The sequence below is a fragment of the Phocoena sinus genome, chromosome 14, assembly GCF_008692025.1.
Source record: "Phocoena sinus isolate mPhoSin1 chromosome 14, mPhoSin1.pri, whole genome shotgun sequence".
NCBI classification, from domain to species: Eukaryota; Metazoa; Chordata; class Mammalia; order Artiodactyla; family Phocoenidae; genus Phocoena; species Phocoena sinus.
This window is the reverse complement of record NC_045776.1, coordinates 50,216,210-50,235,476: the sequence shown is the minus strand read 5'-3', so window position 1 is coordinate 50,235,476 and position 19,267 is coordinate 50,216,210. Positions and strand designations below refer to the sequence as shown.

Below are 19,267 nucleotides of genomic sequence, written 5' to 3'. Positions count from 1 at the left end.
GAGCTGTGACAGCAGTTATTAACCACAAGACCCACTACAAACTAAGACACTAGAATCTTTGACGAGAAGCTTAACTGAGCTGACATCATGTGTGCGTGGCTGTGAAACCACCAAAGGAAGTCCAGGGGATAGAGGTGAAAAAGTCTCCGGGAGATTTAGCAAGGGGACCAAAAAGGGATATGATTATGGCTCTTCTGAGATGGGTGGCGCCTAGCATCATGCAAGTTAAAGGGACAACAGTGTCTAGTGGATCCTTCTCTGTCAAGGACCACTTCTTCCAGGAAAAGCATCTTGAGAATCTTCGACTCCATCCAGTTCTACTAGTCATCCCCTCTACCCCCCTCCAAAAAAAGCAATAAAAAGATGAAGAATTCCATCAAGGGGTGAATGGATAAACAAAATGCGGTATATAAACAAAATGTGCTCTATACACACAATGGAATATTATTCAGCCTTAAAAAGGAAGGAAATCCTCACACATGCTTCAACATAGATGAAGCTTGCAGACATTATGCCAAGTGAAATAAACCAGTCACAAAAGGACAAATACTGTACGATACCATTTAAAGGAGGTACCTAGCATAGGTAAATTCATAGAGACAACATAGAACAGAGCTTTACCAGGGGCCTGGGGTGGGGGGGTGGAAGGAGAAGGGGGAGCTAGTGTTTAATGGGTACAGAGTTTCTGTTTAGAATGGTGAAAAGGTCTGGAGATGGATGGTGGCAATGGTTGCATAACACTGTGAATATACTTAATGCCACTGAATCGTACACTTAAAAAATGTTTAAAAATGGTAAAATTTATGTTATGCATATTTTACATACAAAAAAATGTTTGAGTATGAACAATGGCATCGCTTTTAAGGAAATATGACTAAGGTAATACTTATTTAATTTTAATTTTTTTTTTTTTGGCCGCACCACACAGCCTGTGGGATCCTAGTTCCCCGAGCAGGGATCGAACCCAGGCCCTGGGCAGGGAAAGCACGGAGTCCCGACCACTGCACCACCAGGGAATTCCCTAAGGTGACGTTTAAATGACCATTATGAACAAGTAAATAATTCACATCAGAAATTATAAGATAATCATAGTCAGGAACACTGTAAAAGAGGAAGATCCGGGGCTTCCCTGGTGGCGCAGTGGTTGAGAGTCCGCCTGCCGATACAGGGGACACGGGTTCATGCCCTGGTCCGGGAAGATCCCACATGCCGTGGAGTGGCTGGGCCCGTGATCCATGGCTGCTGAGCCTGGGCGTCCGGAGCCTGTGCTCCGCAACGGGAGAGGCCACGACAGTGAGAGGCCCGCATACCGCAAAAAAAAAAAAAAAAAAAAAAAAGAGGAAGATCCACGTTGATCAGCACCGGTGGACCCCAGTGCAAAATGTGACGGCCAATTCCCTGATTCTAGTCCAATCTCTTGCTTCTGTGGAGGAATACATTCAACTATTTGGAGTCAAAATGCTTCATCATTTAACTAAATCTTAGAACTAAATCTTAGAACTACCACAGTCCTTGTGAATTCAGGGCTCCTATTCGTTTAAATGAAGACCCGCTCTCTTTGAACTATCCACCATAACAATGGAGTATAAAGTAAGACCTGTGCTTAGTATCACATATAAAATCCCAAAATTTTATATTTTGGGGTTTTATCAAGTGGAGGACGCTCTACCATGGAAATGTAAAATTATGACTTAATGAACTACTCCTTTGGATTAGTTAAGCATCTTGTGTGTGATAGTCTTTCAGAATATGGATTGTGATGTAATAGGGTCAGGGAAATTAATCCACACCTCAGTTCCCAGGCCCTCTCCCTTGTCAAACTTCTTCATACCAGTGTTTTGCTCTCCAGTTAAATATTTTCAGAAGAAGCCAAAATTATTAATATTTATACTGGACTCATTCTCAAAGCTTCTCCAGAGTGCCAAGCCAAGGGATGACTTAGCAACGAAGCAGTTAATCTAATCCATGGAGAAGCTGGGCAGTTAACTTGGACCACGAGGCAAATGATTTGGCCTGATCATTCAGTTGGGTTGTTTACCTTATTCATGTAAACCTTGACTTCATTTTCTTTTCATTTTGTGCATCATTTCAGGCAAGGCATGATGTTCTCAAAGAGTCATGAGGATTTATTTGGGTGAGGCAGGATTGAATAGCCAATTCGGATTACAATTTTGCTTGAAAAATGTCATTGTCTTTGACATTTCTTTCAAATCTATTTGAAAAGCGGTCTTAATAGGATCATAACAACAATGTGTGATCTGAATCAGACCCTGGATCAAATTTTTGTGGAGAGGGCTATAAAGAATGTTACTGAGAAAACTGGCAATACATGAATCAGTCTATATATGAGATAATAGTATGGCATCAATGTTAACTTCCTCACTTTGATAACTGCTGCAGTCCTGTAAGAGAACATCCTTGCTCTTAGGAGATACATGCTCAACAATTCAGAAGTAAAAAAAAATCTGCAACTTACCTTCAAATAATTCAGAAAAAAATTACATGTATACAAATATGTATGTATGTATCAAGTGAAACTGATAAGAGAAGCAAGGTGAAATAATAATTGGGGAATCTGAGTAAAGGATATGGGACTTCTTTGTACTATTCCTAACTTTTCTGTAAGCAGGAAATAATTTCAAAATTAAAAATTTACCCAAAAAATTTAAAGCTGATTTAATAACTTATTCATAGCAGTCCTATGATCTAAAACAAAGCCAAATTAATATGGTATTATAAATTGTATATCTCAATTTATTTTAATATTATAAGAGTGGCATTATTAACCAGGAAAACACTACTTGAGCTCTACTTGATTACAAAATCATTTAATCTCAAGATTAGAAGGGAATTAAGAGATCATACAACTCAAATAAACACCCGTGTTTCCCAATGTAACACCAGAAGAAGTTAAATAATACACAAGGAAGCTGGGTATGAGTCATGAATCAATCACAGAAGAGGTGGTCCTACCTTGAACTGCTGTTGATCTCCGCCCAGCCCAGTTTCCATGACACATGAAGCAAAAGTCCACCAATTAATGTCTGCCACCTGAAAAGGATAAGGGCCAATGTGAATTTAACAGAGTGCCATGGTCTCAAATGCCATCCACCCCCAGCAGATCTGTCGAGTGACACAAATATACACATGTGATCCTTCTTACAACTCCTTTCTCCCACTTTCTCCAAATTATCATCCCAATTCTCAGACCCATCCTTCTCATCTCTACTACTCCCTGAGTCCAGCTGTACCATTCAGTGCTGACACTGATGTTCTCCTCTTCTTATTCTAGACTTTTCCCAAACAATCTCACCCACAGCCACCACTTCTCTATGACCTCTGCACTAATGGTTCCCATATCCCCCTTCCCACGAGGATATGGCCACCCTGATACCCCACAAGCTCCCAATGATAACATGCCTAAAACATTACCTTGAACTTCCCTCTCCCCATCCTGGTCATTCTCCTACTATCCCTAGTCAGCCAAACCAGAAACCTAGATGTCATCCCAGCCCTCCTCTGTCATCACCTCCCTCAACAACTTACAAAATCCTATTGACTTTATCCCCATAACCTCTCTGAAACCCGAAGCCTTCCCCTCCATCCATCTGCTTAATTCAGACTCTCATCATCCCACACCTGGACCATAGCATCAGTTCCCTAACGGGTCCCCCTCTCTCCAGGGTTGCCCTGCACCATCCATTCTCCACCCTGCAGCCAAAGGGTTTGTTCTAAAATGCAAACCTAATTGTGCCCCTCGCTTGTTTTAAAAATGGCTGATTCTTCCTGGTGCTATAGGCAGCAGCCCTCGGCCTCTTTTCTGCTGCAACACACTTGGGGTCATGAAGCTCACGTGAGACACATTTCCTCACGTGCAGAGTTTAGGGGGAGCATAGGTGACAAGATAAACACCCCTCCCTCTCCCACTGCAGAAAGCACAGCAAAATGCCAAATGAGTGACCAGTACTACAGGCATAACTGTATCCTATTCCACACTAATTGCTTTTACTCTGTTTTTGGTGAGTCATTCATAAATTTCAAAACCTTATTTTTAGTTATGACTTGAGACACCTACCTCAGAGGTTATTATAGCACACCCGTGTGTTGGGACACGACACTGGGGAACCCCTGGTCTACAGAAAAGTCACTTGCATGTGACATAGAAGCCTTCCAGGACTTGCAGCTGCCCCTCTCCAGGGTTAGCTCCTGTCCATCTGCCAGTGGCAGCCACATTCCAGCCACACGGAACAGGCCATAGCCTCGGTAATGTGCCAGCCCATTTCATACTTTTTAGAGTTTGCACGTGCGGCCCTCGTGACCCATAACGTCTTCCCTTCTCCTCCGTGTTGGTGGACACCTGCTCATCCTGTAAGATCCAGGTGTTACGTCTCCCTTGTGAAGACTTCAATGACACCGCCAGGCGGAGTGGACAGATATGGGTCGTGTCTTCCAACAGCTTGGTCTAGAGCAGTGGATCTCAATCATGTGCTCTTCCCCCCAAGGGGACATTTGGAGACATTTTTGGTTGTCACAATTGGGGATGGGGGAAGGGTTGCTACTGGCACCTGATGAGTAGAAGCCAGGATGCTGCCCCACACCTTACAACGTGCCGGACAGCCCTCCACAACAGAGTTATCTAGTGCAAAATACCAATGGTGCTGAGGCCGAGAAACTCTGGTCTAGAGGGAAGTAAGCTAATTAACCAATAATTACAATAAAGTGTGATACAGTCCTAATGGGAAGAGTACCAGGTAGCACAAAACACCCTAGCAGAGGCAGTTAATCCAGTCTAGGGGGTTGGGTGACTCTTCCTAAAGGAAGTAAATTCAAGCAAAAGCCTGAAGCCTCTTCAAAGCGGGAGACCCAGAATGGACCAGGGCCCACAGGTAAGAGAGACAATGGCTCCAGCAAAGCTTCTTACAGAGGTTCAATTGGCCTGACCTTAGCATGTGAGTACTCGAGGCGGGGGCTGGTCACGAAGGACCATATCAATCGTCAACGAGCTGGGGCTTCAAACTGGGGACCCACTGAAGGGTCTGCAGCATGGGAGCGACACTGCCACATTTACCTTGGGGAAAGCTCTGTCTCTTTACAAGGGAGAGAATGTTTGCTGAGAGAAGCGAGACCAGGGGCCAGGAAGCAAGTTACGAGTTGTTAGGGTGATTTGAGAGATGATAGTGGCCCAGGAAGAGGCGATGAAGAAGGTGGACAGGTTCTAAAGATGTTTAGAGGTCCTAGTTGTTGATTAGACGTTGGGGTGAAGGAGACAAAGAAATCAAGAATAACACAGGTTTCTAAGTAGGGCGACTGGATACAAGGTACCATTCACCGCAGGTAAACTGAAGAAGAAATGAGCAGGCTCTAGGAGGGCAGGGATTTTTCTTTCCTTCACTGAAGTAGTCCAAGTGTCTAAAACAGTGACTGGCATATGCATGCGATCAATTTTCTTAGAATGAGTTATTCTGCCCTACTATGTGCCTCCTGTGTACCTGGCATGGTTCTAGGCATCAGGGATACACCAGTGACAAAATGGATTTTTTTTGTTGCTTAATTCTTGCATTTGTAGACCTTACATTCTATCGGGGGAGGTGCATTCAGTCTGACATCTACAGAGAAGGAGGGGAAAAGGCAATTCAGGTGAAAACATCACCTTTTCCCACTAACTTCCCTAAGTCCCTCTACCCGGAGAGAAGTGAAAGGACAATCAGGATCAGAAAATGGGAAAACAGGGGCTTCCCCGGTGGCGCAGTGGTTAAGAATCCGCCTGCTAATGCAGAGGACACAGGTTCGAACCCTGGTCCGGGAAGATCCCACATGCCGCGAAGCAACTAAGCCCATGCGCTACAACTACTGAGCCTGCGCTCTAGAGCCTGCGAGCCACAACTACTGAAGCCCACATACCACAACTACTGAAGCCCGCTTGCCTAGAGTCCAAGCTCCGCAACAAGAGAAGTCACTGCCATGAGAAGCCCGCACACCACAACGAAGAGTAGCCCCAGCTCACGGCAACTAGAGAAAGCCCGCGTGCAGCAACGAAGACCCAGTGCAGCCAAAAATAATAAATAAATAAAATTAAATTAAAAGAAAAGAAAATGAGAAAACAATATCCCAGCTTTATTGAATGAAATATACACGATCATAGATGATATTTTTTTTTAAGTTTTGCTGTGAAATATTATGGAGAAACAACGAAGTAATTCTAAAGTTCATCTGAAATAACATATCGGTGATAATATAAAGAACAAAAATTCAAAAGCATAAAAAAGTGGTGAAAAGTCTTCTCTTCCCTGTCCACTATCTGCACTTCCCTGTCCACCACCTTAGTAGTTCCCTAACGTAACCACTCTTACTAGTGTCTTCATCTTTTTTTTAAATAAGGAAAACATACACACATTTCTACTTGATGGTAATGTACTATACTGTTATGGACTTGCTTTTGTTCTCCATTAAATGAATCTTGAAGACCGTTCCTTGTCAATACACAAGTTTCCTTATTTTTTAACATTTGAATAGTATTCCATTAGGAATACAATATAATTTATTTAATTGGTTCTGTATAGATGAAAATTAGGTTGTTTAAAAATGCTCTCTGCGACGTCCCTGGTGGTCAGTGGTTAAGAATCCGCCTTCCAATGCAGGGGACAAGGGTTCAATCCCTGGTTGGGGAACTAAGATCCCACATGCCGAGGGCGAACTAAGACCCACAGCTAAGACCTGACACAGCCAAATAAATAAATATTTTTTTTTAAAAGTCATTATTAAAAAAAAATGCTGTCTCGTGGATGGACCTAGAGACTGTCATACAGAGTGAAGTAAGTCAAAAAGAGATAAACAAATATCATATATTAACGCATATATGTGGAATCTAGAAAAATGGTACAGATGAACCAGTTTGTAAGGCAGAAATAGAGACAGATGTAGAGAACAAACGTATGGCCACCAAGGGGGGAAAGCGGCAGGGGAGGGGGGGATGAATTGGGAGATTGGGATTGACATGTATACACTGATATGTATAAAATGGATAACTAATGAGAACCTGCTGTATAAAAAATAAATAAAATAAAATTCAAAAAATAAAAATGCTCTCTGTCACAAACAGCTGCAATGTTTCACATGTATATCTTTGTACATATTTCATTTACATAAATGCAAGTAAACCTCTCAAGTAAATTACTGGAAGTGGAATTGCTGGATTGAAGGATTCAGACCATTGCTATATTCTGCCAAAGTGCCAATCATAGATATTGTACCAGTTTGCCACCCATGATCAATATATGAGAGCACCTGCTTTCTTTCATTATCAATGCTACGCTATCAAATTTTGAAGTTTCATTTTGCAAATCTTGTTGGTAAAAATATACCTCAATACAGTTTAAAATTATATTTTCTTATGAATGAAGAATATCTTTTTATATGTTCAAGAGCCCTTTGTAGGTAGGGATTTTTGTTTTTGATATAAAGGTCTGGTTTTAGTGCACTGGGATTGTATAATTGCTTTATATTTTTTTAAAATAATTGATGTTCTATTCATGGTGAATATTCTATGGGCATTCGAAAGGGGGGCATAATCTCTATTTTCAAGATACAGAGTTTGATATTTATCTCTTAATTGTATTATTTATCCAATATATATATATGTTCTAGTGTTTTGTTGGTCCAATTGATCTGTCATGGAAAAATAGTAGTAAATTTGTCTCCTATCACTAGTTTGTTCCTATTTAGCCCTGGTATTCCTGCTGTTTTTATTTGACAAATGACGATGGCCTGTTGTTTGGTTGATAGATATTCATCCCTATTTTATTTTCACTTTGAACTGCATGCTCCGGCATTATAATGTGTCTTTTCATTTTGAACTGCATTGCTTTAACGTTGTTAACACAGCTTTCTTCATTTGCTAATGTTTTTGTCCTGAATTCAACCTTGATTGATATTAAGATCTCTATCCCTGCTTTTCTGTGTGCAATTGTGTGACACTTAAAAAAAAAAAAAGGAAAAAGAGAAGAGGGATGGCGTGCTGTGCCACATATTTAAATGCTATAATAATGAAAACAATTTACCACTAGCCCCTTTCCATAAAAACTGACAAATAAGTGCTCAAAAACAGACCCTAGAAAAATGACTTTACATATGATACTAATGACCCAAAGGCAAAAGGAAGGATTATACAATAAAATATAATAAATGGGGCTAGTATAAATAAAAAACCATTAGGGGAGGAATGATTTCTTCACATTGCACCATACACTAAAATAAACAGATCATAATTAAGAATTGAAAAAAGCTTTAATGACTTATAGGTGAATAGCTATATGATCTTGTGATAGAGAAGAATAAACATAAAAGCAATGGTAGCTATCACAAAAGAAACGATCAATTTAAAACTAAAATATATTTTTTTAAAAGATGGGGGTGGGGGTGGAGGTTTGAGGTGAGAAGGGGAAATGTGAACGCCAGAGCATTCCATGCTGCCTCTACCATTTCTCTAGACTGTTGACCCGACTCTACATCACTTTCTATCTTCTTCCTAATAATAGCATCTCTCAGTCACAAGATCACACACTGGATTCATCTGTGTTTCTCTCTGCTGCTTCATTCCTATGTTCAAACAATGAATTCTCTATGATGTCACTTAAAAAAACTAAATAATCAAGGTAATTATAAACAAAATGAAATGGCAAAGAAAAAATTGAAAAAAAAGAAATTCCGATAAATATGATAGAAAAGTGGTTGACATCCTTTAAATAAGAAGAATTCATTAAATAATAAAAAAAATACTAAAACCCTAGTAAAAATAAAAGGGTTAAAAAAAAAATAAAAGGGTAAAAGGCACAAATAGACACTAAAAAAAGAGATACAAGTGGATAACATAAGAAAACTGTCCAATTTCATGAATAATCTAAGAAATGATAAGATAAAATAATATGATACCATTTTTTGCTCATGAAATCAGCAGAGAGAGGGTAAAAGTAACAGTCATGGTTTGAGTATAATATCATAGAAACTTTCATACACAGGCTGGGTTACAATGTAAATTGGTAAAAAGATACTGGAAAAGAATTTTTTAATATTCAAGCAGACTACTAAAGAAGTTCATGTTCTTTAATCTAAATTTCTTATATAGGAATCTATTCCAAAGAAATAGTTAGAAATTTGGCAGATTTGAATGCAAAAAATGTCTGAGAACATTGTTGTGTTTATACCCCCAAAATGGGACACCATTCAAATGCCATTAATAGAATGACTAAATAAATTACAGGATGTCTATCTAATGAAAAAATCTATGCAGTCATTAAATATATTTTGAACAACATTTAATGATGCTGGTTGGACATTTCCTACAAATGTATATAAAGCGCATAAAAGATACTCACCCTTGGAATAATGTAGGGTAGGTAAATTTCAAGACAGACAGGACATACTGAAAAACAAATACCAAATTAATGGACATTTTCAAATTATAGAGAAGTGATAGATCATATAATCAAAGAAATCCCTACTAAAGAAACATAAGTATACTCAAGTTTCAAAAAGGCTTTTTTTATTCCTCCCCAAAAAATCACACACTGGGAAAAAAAATGACCTTCCAATTCATACTAAAGAGAGGGACTAAGTGAAGTAAGTCAGACAGAGAAAGACAAATATCATATGCTTTCACTCACATGTGGAATCTAATTTTTTTTTAAGTGATACAAATGAACTTACTTACAAAACAGAAACAGACTTACAGATATTGAAAACAAACTTATGGTTACCAAAAGGGAATGTTGGGGGGAGGGATAAATCAGGGGCTTCGTATTAACATACATACCCTACTATACATAAGATAGATAACCAGCAAGGACCTACTGTATAGCACAGGGAGCTCTACTCAATATTCTGTGATAACCTATACAAGAAAAAAATCTGAAAAAGAATGAATATATGTATATGTATAACTGAGTCACTTTGCTGTACACTTGAACTAACACAACATTGTAAATTAACTATACTCCAATACAATTAAAAAAAAAAAAGAGAGAGGGAGACTTGCTTTCCCCAGGGTCACCAGAAATCTGACAATCTCTCAGTTGGGGACGCAACAAAGTGGAACACACAGCAGCTGGGCCAGATATTGTGGACATCTGACCCCTCAGCATCGTCCCAGACCCCAGAAGTGCCATGTTATAACTGCGGTAACACCAGAGAAAACCAGACAAACCCCTGGACACTGTCTGTTTTCTCGGGGTATCCACTTTAACTACTGCCCAGTTTACCTAAAAATCCACCGTCTTCTGTGTTTCTCTTCAAGTAAGAACTGCATCCTGTTCATTCTTTCCTTTGTTTTCCTTCCATTTTTAGGGTTTTGTTTGGTTTTTGCATTCTTAGGATTTTTTTCCTAACTAATTCTTCTTAGGTATATTACATTTTTAGGTGTGTTTTTTAAGGATGTGTTTAAAGCTAACTCAGCTAAGGTCAACTTGTATTTCTATTATGTCTTTTAACCAAATTTACAGCACATTATGAATGGGAGAACTGTATTTTATCTTTCTGGGTATCTTTTTCTATTGTTTTCTATGACTGAACACTTTAAGAATTTTTTAAAAGCCTAAAAACCATTAAATGGCTTTAAGCAAGGGTTCTACTGATACTTCACATGATCTGAAAAGTGCAATAGACTGGTGTTGGGCAAGTTTACATTTATACTTTTTTTCCCCATGGATTAATCAACATGTAATTCCCCTTGTATGAGCCCCTAAATGCCACAATTATGGTTAACTACCTGTGCTCTGGTCTGTGTTTCCTAGAAATGGACCTTCATTCTTCTCTGAAGTCTATTTACTCACACAATTCAGTTTGTTCCCCTCCACTTTTCCATGATATTTTCTTTGTAAAACTGAGACAGAGAAAGGATTGAGCATGTGGGCCATGACCTACATCATCCTCAACAACGTTCATGACGATAACAAATGCTCATTTATCGCTATTTGCTAATAGTTCTTTTCCAGAGAGCAAGAGGGTTTTTTTTTTTTTTTTTTTTTTTTTTTTTTTTTTTTTTTTTTTTTTTTTTTTTTTTTTTTTTGCGGTACGCGGGCCTCCCGCTGCTGCGGCCTCTCCCGTTGCGGAGCAGCAGGCTCAGCGGCCATGGCTCACGGGCGCAGCCGCTCCGCGGCATGTGGGATCCTCCCGAATCGGGACACGAACCCTTGTCCCCTGCATCGGCAGGCGGACTCTCAACCACCGCGCCACCAGGGAAGCCCGCAAGAGGGTTTTATTCTCAAGAGGGAGTGGGGAGAGAGCAGTCAAGACCCTACTGTGGGGGAAGGAGGTCCTGAGCTCCCTACTGCCACTTTGGCTTGGTGTCCACCCTGGAGTCCAGGACAGGGGGTGATGCCCCACCCTAGCCCACAGGGATCCAACATTTCCCTGCATGGTACCAAATCCAAGGCCAGCTTCTCCCTCCTAACAAAACAAAAACATGGTACCACTGCTTTTCTGCCTCTTCATCAAAAGAGTTCTACAACATTAAACAAAATTAAGTTTACATCTTATTTTTTAAAATAATTCCATGAAAAAATCTTGAATATACTGGAAGTGCCTGGGATGGAGACATAGAAAAAATAGGTTTGAGAATCAGTGGTGTGAGGCAGAGATGGAGATGGATTGATATCTTCTATTTAAAGGTTTCTGGAACCTTGTGGGGTTCTGGGGCAGGGGCATGTTTAGAAGAGAAAGCAGGATGTGCATGATTTCTTCGCCTACTCTTCCTCCTCGAGGGAACAGGAGCCAATTGCTTTTTCTTTCCCTAAAAAGTAGTCCACATATCCAAAAATTAAGTTCCTGGGAATTCACCAGTCAAAAAATCCAGTTTCCCAGGAGATGTAAAGAATGCATTACAGGACGAGAAATGGGGACAGTACCGTCCAACAAATCTTATTTCTAAAAGAGCATCGTACACAGAGTCGTTTTCTTCTCCATCGTCATCAGGAACAAATCAGATAAAAAGCTGGAGGCAGCATTTGTTCTACACACGATTTGGGGACTAAGATCGCCCACGGGCAATCATCAGCCCCCCGCGCCCGCCTCCCTCACCTTGTTCGTGAGGTAAGAAGCCCGCCCTCCTCACCTTGTTCGTGAGATAAGAAGCCAGGTAGCAGGTACAAAACGTGAGGCCGACCAGGCACCTCCTCATGCACATCTGTTAATCTGCGCCCCTTCCCGGGGACCCCGCAGGAGCCCCACGGCCGCCGCGCGAGCCGGCCCGCTTCCACCGCGGCTGCTACGACCGCCACGTGGCTGCGAGCTCAGCCAATCCGCGCAGGGACCGCCCCCGGTGCCTGCCTCTTAAAGAGGCTGCGCCTTCGCAGGCCTCGTAGCCTCGCGGTGGGCGGGGCGGCGCTCAGCTACCCAGGACTGCGGAGGGAGGGATAGGTCCCCCAGGGCTGCTACCACCCGTAGAGCAAGAGCGGACAGTAGTTGTTGTAAAAAAAAAAGTAGAAAATGGTAGAAGTGGGGAAAAAAGCAGCTGACAGAACAGTTCACAACAGTCCATTAGCATTTAAAGAAAAAATGTCCATAGCTAGCTCTAAGCGGTGGGAGCAAAATGTTGTTTGTGCTTTACTGAATTTTCCCAATTTTCTGCATCGAGTCTGTACTACTTTTGCAAACGACACAAAAAAGCTAACAACAAGAAATGTTATTTTAAAAGAAGGAAGGCTGAGGGGGCAGGAACTATAATCAGTGTAGTTTTTTCTTTAGGAGAAGTCAATCCAATTGCTTTGAAATTTCCATAAAATAAATCCTTCCAGAAGTAGAGCTTCAAGCACAGCCCCTATTCCTAGTCTCTAGGGAGGAAAAATGACCTAGTTAGGCTTCGGGCAGACAGTAGTAAACATGCACAAAAACATACTGAGGGACTTTGTCAGGAACTAGAGGTACAAGTGTCTGCACATATAGAAACATACAGATTTTTAGAAATACCCCATGTACCAGGAAGCCTTCACTCTTTTTTATCTGTATGCCCAATGTAAAATTGCTTATCAACTTGTATTATCCAAGAAAATACTGGATATATTGTCTCCACATAAAACACAAATAAACTAAAAATTTATTTTTCCTTGACAATATTTAGAAAACCTATTTCAGAGCTAAACAGTCCTTACAAAGAAACTTTTTGCCCAATAGAATTTGGTTGAAGTAAATGGTTGTTATATACCTGAGATTTCCCTGGACTCTTTTAAGAAGTGAACAAATTCAATTCAGGCCTTATTACTTCCTAGTTATTGCTTAACTTATTTTCTTTGACAAAATTTCCTTAACAAGCAGGAACAACCAGCACAGTAAAGAACCATGCAAATAGAAGTTGACATTTGTAGCAAAAGTGCTGTAGGTCTTACCAGAAGTATTGATTTTTCCAAAGCTGCATTATTCTGTTCCACAAAACAAACTAAACTAATACTGAATAAAAATGAAATTACCAGGTCTTACTTTGATAAACAACAAGCTGCTATATATGAGATTGTGTTAGACCTTCTATTCACACAAAAAGATTTAACTAGTTGTATTGTTAATTGAGATCTTTGAGGCCAAAGGGTCATAGTCATTAATTTACTTTTTGAAAATTGACTGTTAAGTGCTCAAAAAAATGTTTGTTGAATAAACAAAGAAGAGAGCTTGGATTAAACAATAACTTGTGGGTTTTTTCTCCTCACAAATCTTTTTTAATAATGAATTTTTTGACAGCACACATGGACAATTCTCAAAAGACGGCAGAAGTGGCTGCACACTTTTTGAAACTTCCTAAATTTCCCTTAGGAAAAAAGAATATCAATATCTCTTATGGATATAGATGCAAAAATCCTCAACAAAACACTAGCAAATGGAATCCAGCAACATAAAAAAGGAGCATACACCCTGACCACAAGTGATTTATCCCAAGAAATAAGGTTAGTTTAACATCCAAAAATCAATTAATGCAATACACCATATCAATAGAGTAAAGGACAAAAATCACATCACCATCTCAAGTAGAAACAGATAAGACATTTGACAAAGTTAAACACCCTTCCATAACAAAAACATAAAAAGAGGAACTTCCCTGGCGGTCCAGTGGTTAAGACTCTGCGCTATCACTGCAGGGGGCACAGGGTTCAATCCCTCATCAGGGAACTAAGATCCCACCTACATGTTGCAAGGCACAGCCAAAAAAACAGGGACTTCCCTGGTGGCGCAGTGGTTAAGAATCCGCCTGCCAATGCAGGGGACGCGGGTTAAAGCCCTGGTCCGGGAAGATCCCACATGCCGCGGAACAACTAAGCCCGTGTGCCACAACTACTGAGCCTGCGCTCTAGAGCCCACGAGCCACAACTACGGAGCCTGAGTGCCACAACTACTGAGCCCTCGCGCCACAACTACTGAAGCCCTCACGCCTAGAGCCTGTGCTCCACAAGAGAAGCCACCGCAATGAGAAGCCCACGCACCACGATGAAGAGCAGCACCTGCTTGCCGCAACTAGAGAAAGCCCGCGCTCAGCAACGAAGACCCAAAGCAGCCAAAAATAAATGAATAAATAAATAAATACATTTTAAAAAAACATAAAAGAAATTAGAAAAAAAGAAGGGAACTTCCTCAACACAATAAAAGTCACCTGCAGTTAACATTATGCTTAATGATGAGAGACAATGCTTTTCTCCCTAAGATCAGGAACAAGACAAGGATGACCATTCTTGCCACTTCAACATTGTATTGGAGGCTCTATCCAGGAAAATAAGGCAAGAAAAAAACTTTAAAGGCATCCAGATTGCAAAAAAAGTAAAACTATCTCTGTTACAGATGACAGGATTTTGAATACAGAAAATCTTAATGAATCCACTAAAGAAATACTATTAGAACTAATAGATGAGTTCAGAAAGTTGGCAAGACACAAGATCAAAAAGTCAACTATATTTCAATACACTGGCAATGAACAATGTGAAGAAGAAATTAATGAAACAATTTCATTTAAAATAGCCCAAAAAGGGGAGTTCCCTGGTGGTCTAGTGGTTAGGATTGGGCACTTTCACTACTCTGGCCCAGGCTCAATCCCAGGTCAGGGAACTGAGAGTCTGCAAGCCCTACAGCTGTGGCCAAATTAATTAATTAAATAAATAAAAATAGCACCAAAAAGAACAAAGTACTTAGGAATAAATTTAGCAAAATAAGTGAAAATGTATACTCTGAACACTATATAACATTATTGAAGGACACTGAAGAAGACCAAAATAAATGGAGAGATACCCCATGCTCATGGATCAGAAGACTTAATACTGTTAAAATGGCAATATTCCTCAATTTGATCTACAAATTCAACACAAAACCCCATCAAAATTCCAGTTGGTTTATCTGTAGAAATTAATAAGCTGATCTTAAAATTCATATGGAAATTCAAGAGACCCATTATAGATAAAACAATCTTGAAAAAAACAAAGTTAAGGAACTCATAGTTCTTGATTTCAAAGATTACTACAAAACCTCAGTAGTCAAGACAGTGTGATACTGGCATAAGAATATATATATATAGGTCAATGGAATAGAAGTGAGAAGTAACTCCTCACACTTATGACCAATTGAAATTTGACAAGGGCACCAAGAGAATCCAAGGAGCAAATTTAACCAGTAGTTCCAGGACAACTGTATATCCACATGCAAAAGAATGAAGGTGGACCCCTACCTCATACAACATACAAAAATTATCTTAAACGCTAAATGAAAGAAGCCAGTCACAAAAGACCACATGTTGTGTGGTTCCGTTTATAGAAATAGCCAGAGTGGGCAAATCTATACAAACAGAAAATAGAATAGTGGTTGCCTGGGGCTAGGGGAAATGCAGAGTGACTGCTAATGATGTGGGGTTTCTTTATGGGGTGATGAAAATGTTCTAAAATTGATTGTGTTGATGGTTGCACAACTTAGTGAACATACTAAAAAATCATTGTATTGTACACTGCAAATTGGTGAATTATATGGTATGTGAATTATACCTCAATAAAACTGTTATAAGAAAAAACAGACCCCCCTAGCAAAAACACATCCCATGGAGACCATCAACTTCAAAACTAAGGGAACAAGGATGACAATCCTTGAGAGTGCTAGGATTAGAAGTGGCCATGAAGGGTAGCTCTGGAGTGCTGGTACTATTCTGTTTCCTGATGGTTCCATGATGTGCTCACTTTGCAATATTCATATAGTTGTGTATGTATTACTTTGTATGTGTATTTTACTTCAATAAAAATCACACAGTACAAAGAGACAAAGATATGGAAAATATGAAAATGTGGTTAAGAGTCATGGTGGACAGAATAAGCAGGTCTAATTCTATTTAATATGAATTCAGGGACTTCCCTGGTGGTCCGGTGGTAAAGAACCCACCTTCCAATGCAGGGGATGCGGGTTTGATCCCTAGTCGGGGAACCAAGATCCCACATGCCACGGAGCAACTAAGGCCATGCACCGCAACTACTGAGTCTGAATGCCTCAACGAGAGAGCCCGCATGCCGTAACTAAGACCTGACTCAGGCAAAAAAAAAAAAAAAGAATTCAGTAAAAAGAGGATACATAGAACGTGAGAGGCATTTTTTCCCAGAACTAATGTAAGGCATGAATCCTCAGATACAGTGAATCCTGAGCAAACCAAATGAAAAGAAATCCACTCTTAGACATACTTACATATTCAAGTTCACATTTTTATTGTATTAAAAATATACAACATATAATTTGTTATATAACCATTTTAACCATTTTTAAGTGTATAGTAGTGTTAATTACATGCACATTGTTGTGCAACAGATTTCTAGAACTTTTGCATCCTGCTAAACTGAAATTCTATACCCACTGAACAACTCCTCTTTTCCTGCTCTCCCAGCTCCTGGGAACCACCATTCTACTTTCTTTCTACTACTTTGGATACCTTATCTAAGTGGAATCAAGTACATGTATTTTATTAAAAATTATTCAACTTTTTTTTATCCTTTATAGTCAGAACATTACATCAATTTAAAGAAAATAATGTGCAGTAAAGAGAACAAAATATTTGTTATTAGAAAATGGCAATGGGGAATTCCCTAGCAGTCCAGTGGTTAGCAGTCTTGGCTTTCACTGCCAAGGGCTTGGGTTCAATCCCTGGTTGGGGAACTAAGCTCCCACAAGCCCCAGAGCTTGGCCAAAAAAAAAAAGAAAGAAAGAAAATGGCACTGGGTTGCATAACGTTCAAAAACCACTGTGTCCCAACTGAACCTAACTGACCTATATCCATAAAATCCCACTCTAGAAACCTTATGAAAATACTGAGTCATCACTAAACATATAATGGACTTTCCTATCCTTACACTAGTCTTATACTGTTCCTTCCAGCTAAACTAGCTTTATAGCTTCTCTCCAAACTTCGTGGTCTAATTTGATAACACCTCCTCCATGAAGCCTTTCCACATCTCATCAACCCACAATGAATCCTGAAACATTTGTTGTCTATAGCTGTCATGTGGCAATTAATCATGCACACTTTCGAGACAGAAGTTTTGTATTATCATTCAATGTTGTTATGTGAATATGTTATCTCTCCAACCATATCTCACAGTTCTATTTTTCTCCCACAGGACTTTAGGAATATCCTAGGCAGTTAGTAAATATTTGTTGATTGCCTGAAACAGGTACTTGCAAAATAGACTTAACTAATTTCAATAATAAAGACTAAAGAGCTTTATTTCTGTTCCCTTTAGAGACTGAAGAATCTGCTGATTCCACGTGCTGAGGCAGTGCAAATTCTAGAATAGCTTCATCTCTGTTGATCACCAGCGAGTTTATCAACAGAGATGATAGGAGTAAAAACTGGAACTAAATCTTTTAAACATTGTGCTTATTCCACTTCACAGCAAAATGGCCGTTACACCATTCAAGAACTCACTGTTAAATAGCATAGGATTAAACAAACAGATAACATGCTGTCGTTGGTAAACCCCATTTTTCCTATTAATAATATTTGTAAATGTAAACTCTAAGTATTGTAAAATTCTATTGTCCTTTTGAAGGAGCACATAGTTGGTGGCATCAGGTATATACCTTAACTGTTGACACACAACCATTAAAATTGTTAACCCACAAACTCTGTTCTAACCTGGAACTCCAACTCAGGATGAATAAACTTCCCTTGTCCCCACAGCCCGCCCTCTCTCTTCCCTGTCTTGAGTAAAACCTTAGTGTCCTCTGAGACTATTCATTTTTGTCTAGTGTGCAAGGCAGGGGAGAGGGTCTGTACTCTTTGCTCTCTCCAGTGCAGCTCCCAAAACATGATTCCTGCTGCCTCAGGAATACGGCTCTCCTCTGGCATCTCTGCCCATCCCGCTGTCACTGTCTCTAAGATTCCCTAGCAGCAGCATCTACCAACCCTTCTGGATTACAATCTGCACATCTTCTGAAGACCAGCACCTGCTCACACTCTTCCAATTCCACCCGAAGCCCTGCCATCTTGCTGGGTAATTTCAAGGCCCATGTGCATCACCCATTAACACGCTGGCATTTTACCCTGCTCCCTTAAGCTTCCCGACCTCATCCTCACCATTGTTTCACTGTGGTTTCCTCTGATCTGGGAATAAGCTGCATCTGCTCTACCCTTAAAACCCTTAAGGAGTTCACTCACTCTCTCTCTGAGGTGAAGTTCACTTAACATAAAATTAACCATTTCAAAGTGTAAAATTCAGTGGCATTGAACAGATTCACGATGTTGTGCAACTATCAACTGATATCAAGTTCCAAAACAGTTTATCACCCCAAAAGAAAACCCTTTACCCGTTAAGCAGTCACTCCCCGTTTCCCTCCTCCCCACCCCATTCCCTGGCAACCACCAGTCTGATTTCTGTCTTCATTGATTTACCTATTCGGGATTTTTCTGGTCACTTTATGAAAATCTCCCTACAAAATACGGAATCAAAACTGTGCTTCCAATGCAGGGGGCGTGGGTTGGATTCCTGGTTGGGGAACCAAGATCCCACACGCTGCGGGGCGGGGCCAAAAACAAAACCAAAAACAAACAAAACCTTTTATTATGCAGTTCTCTTTTTGCTCAAAGTTACATAACACATTTTAAAAAGTTCATATTCCACGCCCCGCCTCCTTCCGACAACTGCAATAAAAACAAAATCCGACCGTCTTCTTCAGTCTCTCCTCTCTAAACCTGCCATTTTCTGTCTCCCATACCATCCCAATTCAGAATTCACCCGGGAAATAATGCATGAATAGAGAGCCTGATTTGCTTGTTTAT

At 40.0% G+C, this 19,267-nt stretch overlaps 1 protein-coding gene across 21 annotated transcripts in view; it reads right to left on the bottom strand.

Moving 5' to 3' along the window:
- Positions 1-12,277, bottom strand: part of TMEM241 (transmembrane protein 241) — a 108,647-nt gene extending 96,370 nt beyond the window's left edge. For 13 of the 21 annotated variants that reach the window (XR_004345358.1, XR_004345360.1, XR_004345365.1 and 10 more), the window contains exons 1-3: positions 12,104-12,245; positions 9,372-9,418; positions 2,974-3,051 (exon numbers count right to left, since the gene is read on the bottom strand). Coding sequence is in view for 7 of the 21 variants with exons in the window: in XM_032602557.1 (XP_032458448.1) it covers positions 2,974-3,051; positions 9,372-9,418; positions 12,104-12,175 (197 nt within the window). In the remaining 14 variants the exon portion in view is untranslated. Of the gene's footprint in view, positions 1-2,973; positions 3,052-9,371; positions 9,419-12,103 lie in introns of all 21 variants that reach the window. The other 8 variants (XR_004345367.1, XM_032602556.1, XR_004345368.1 and 5 more) reach the window with 6 other exon arrangements.
- Between the last annotated feature and the right edge of the window lie 6,990 nt (positions 12,278-19,267).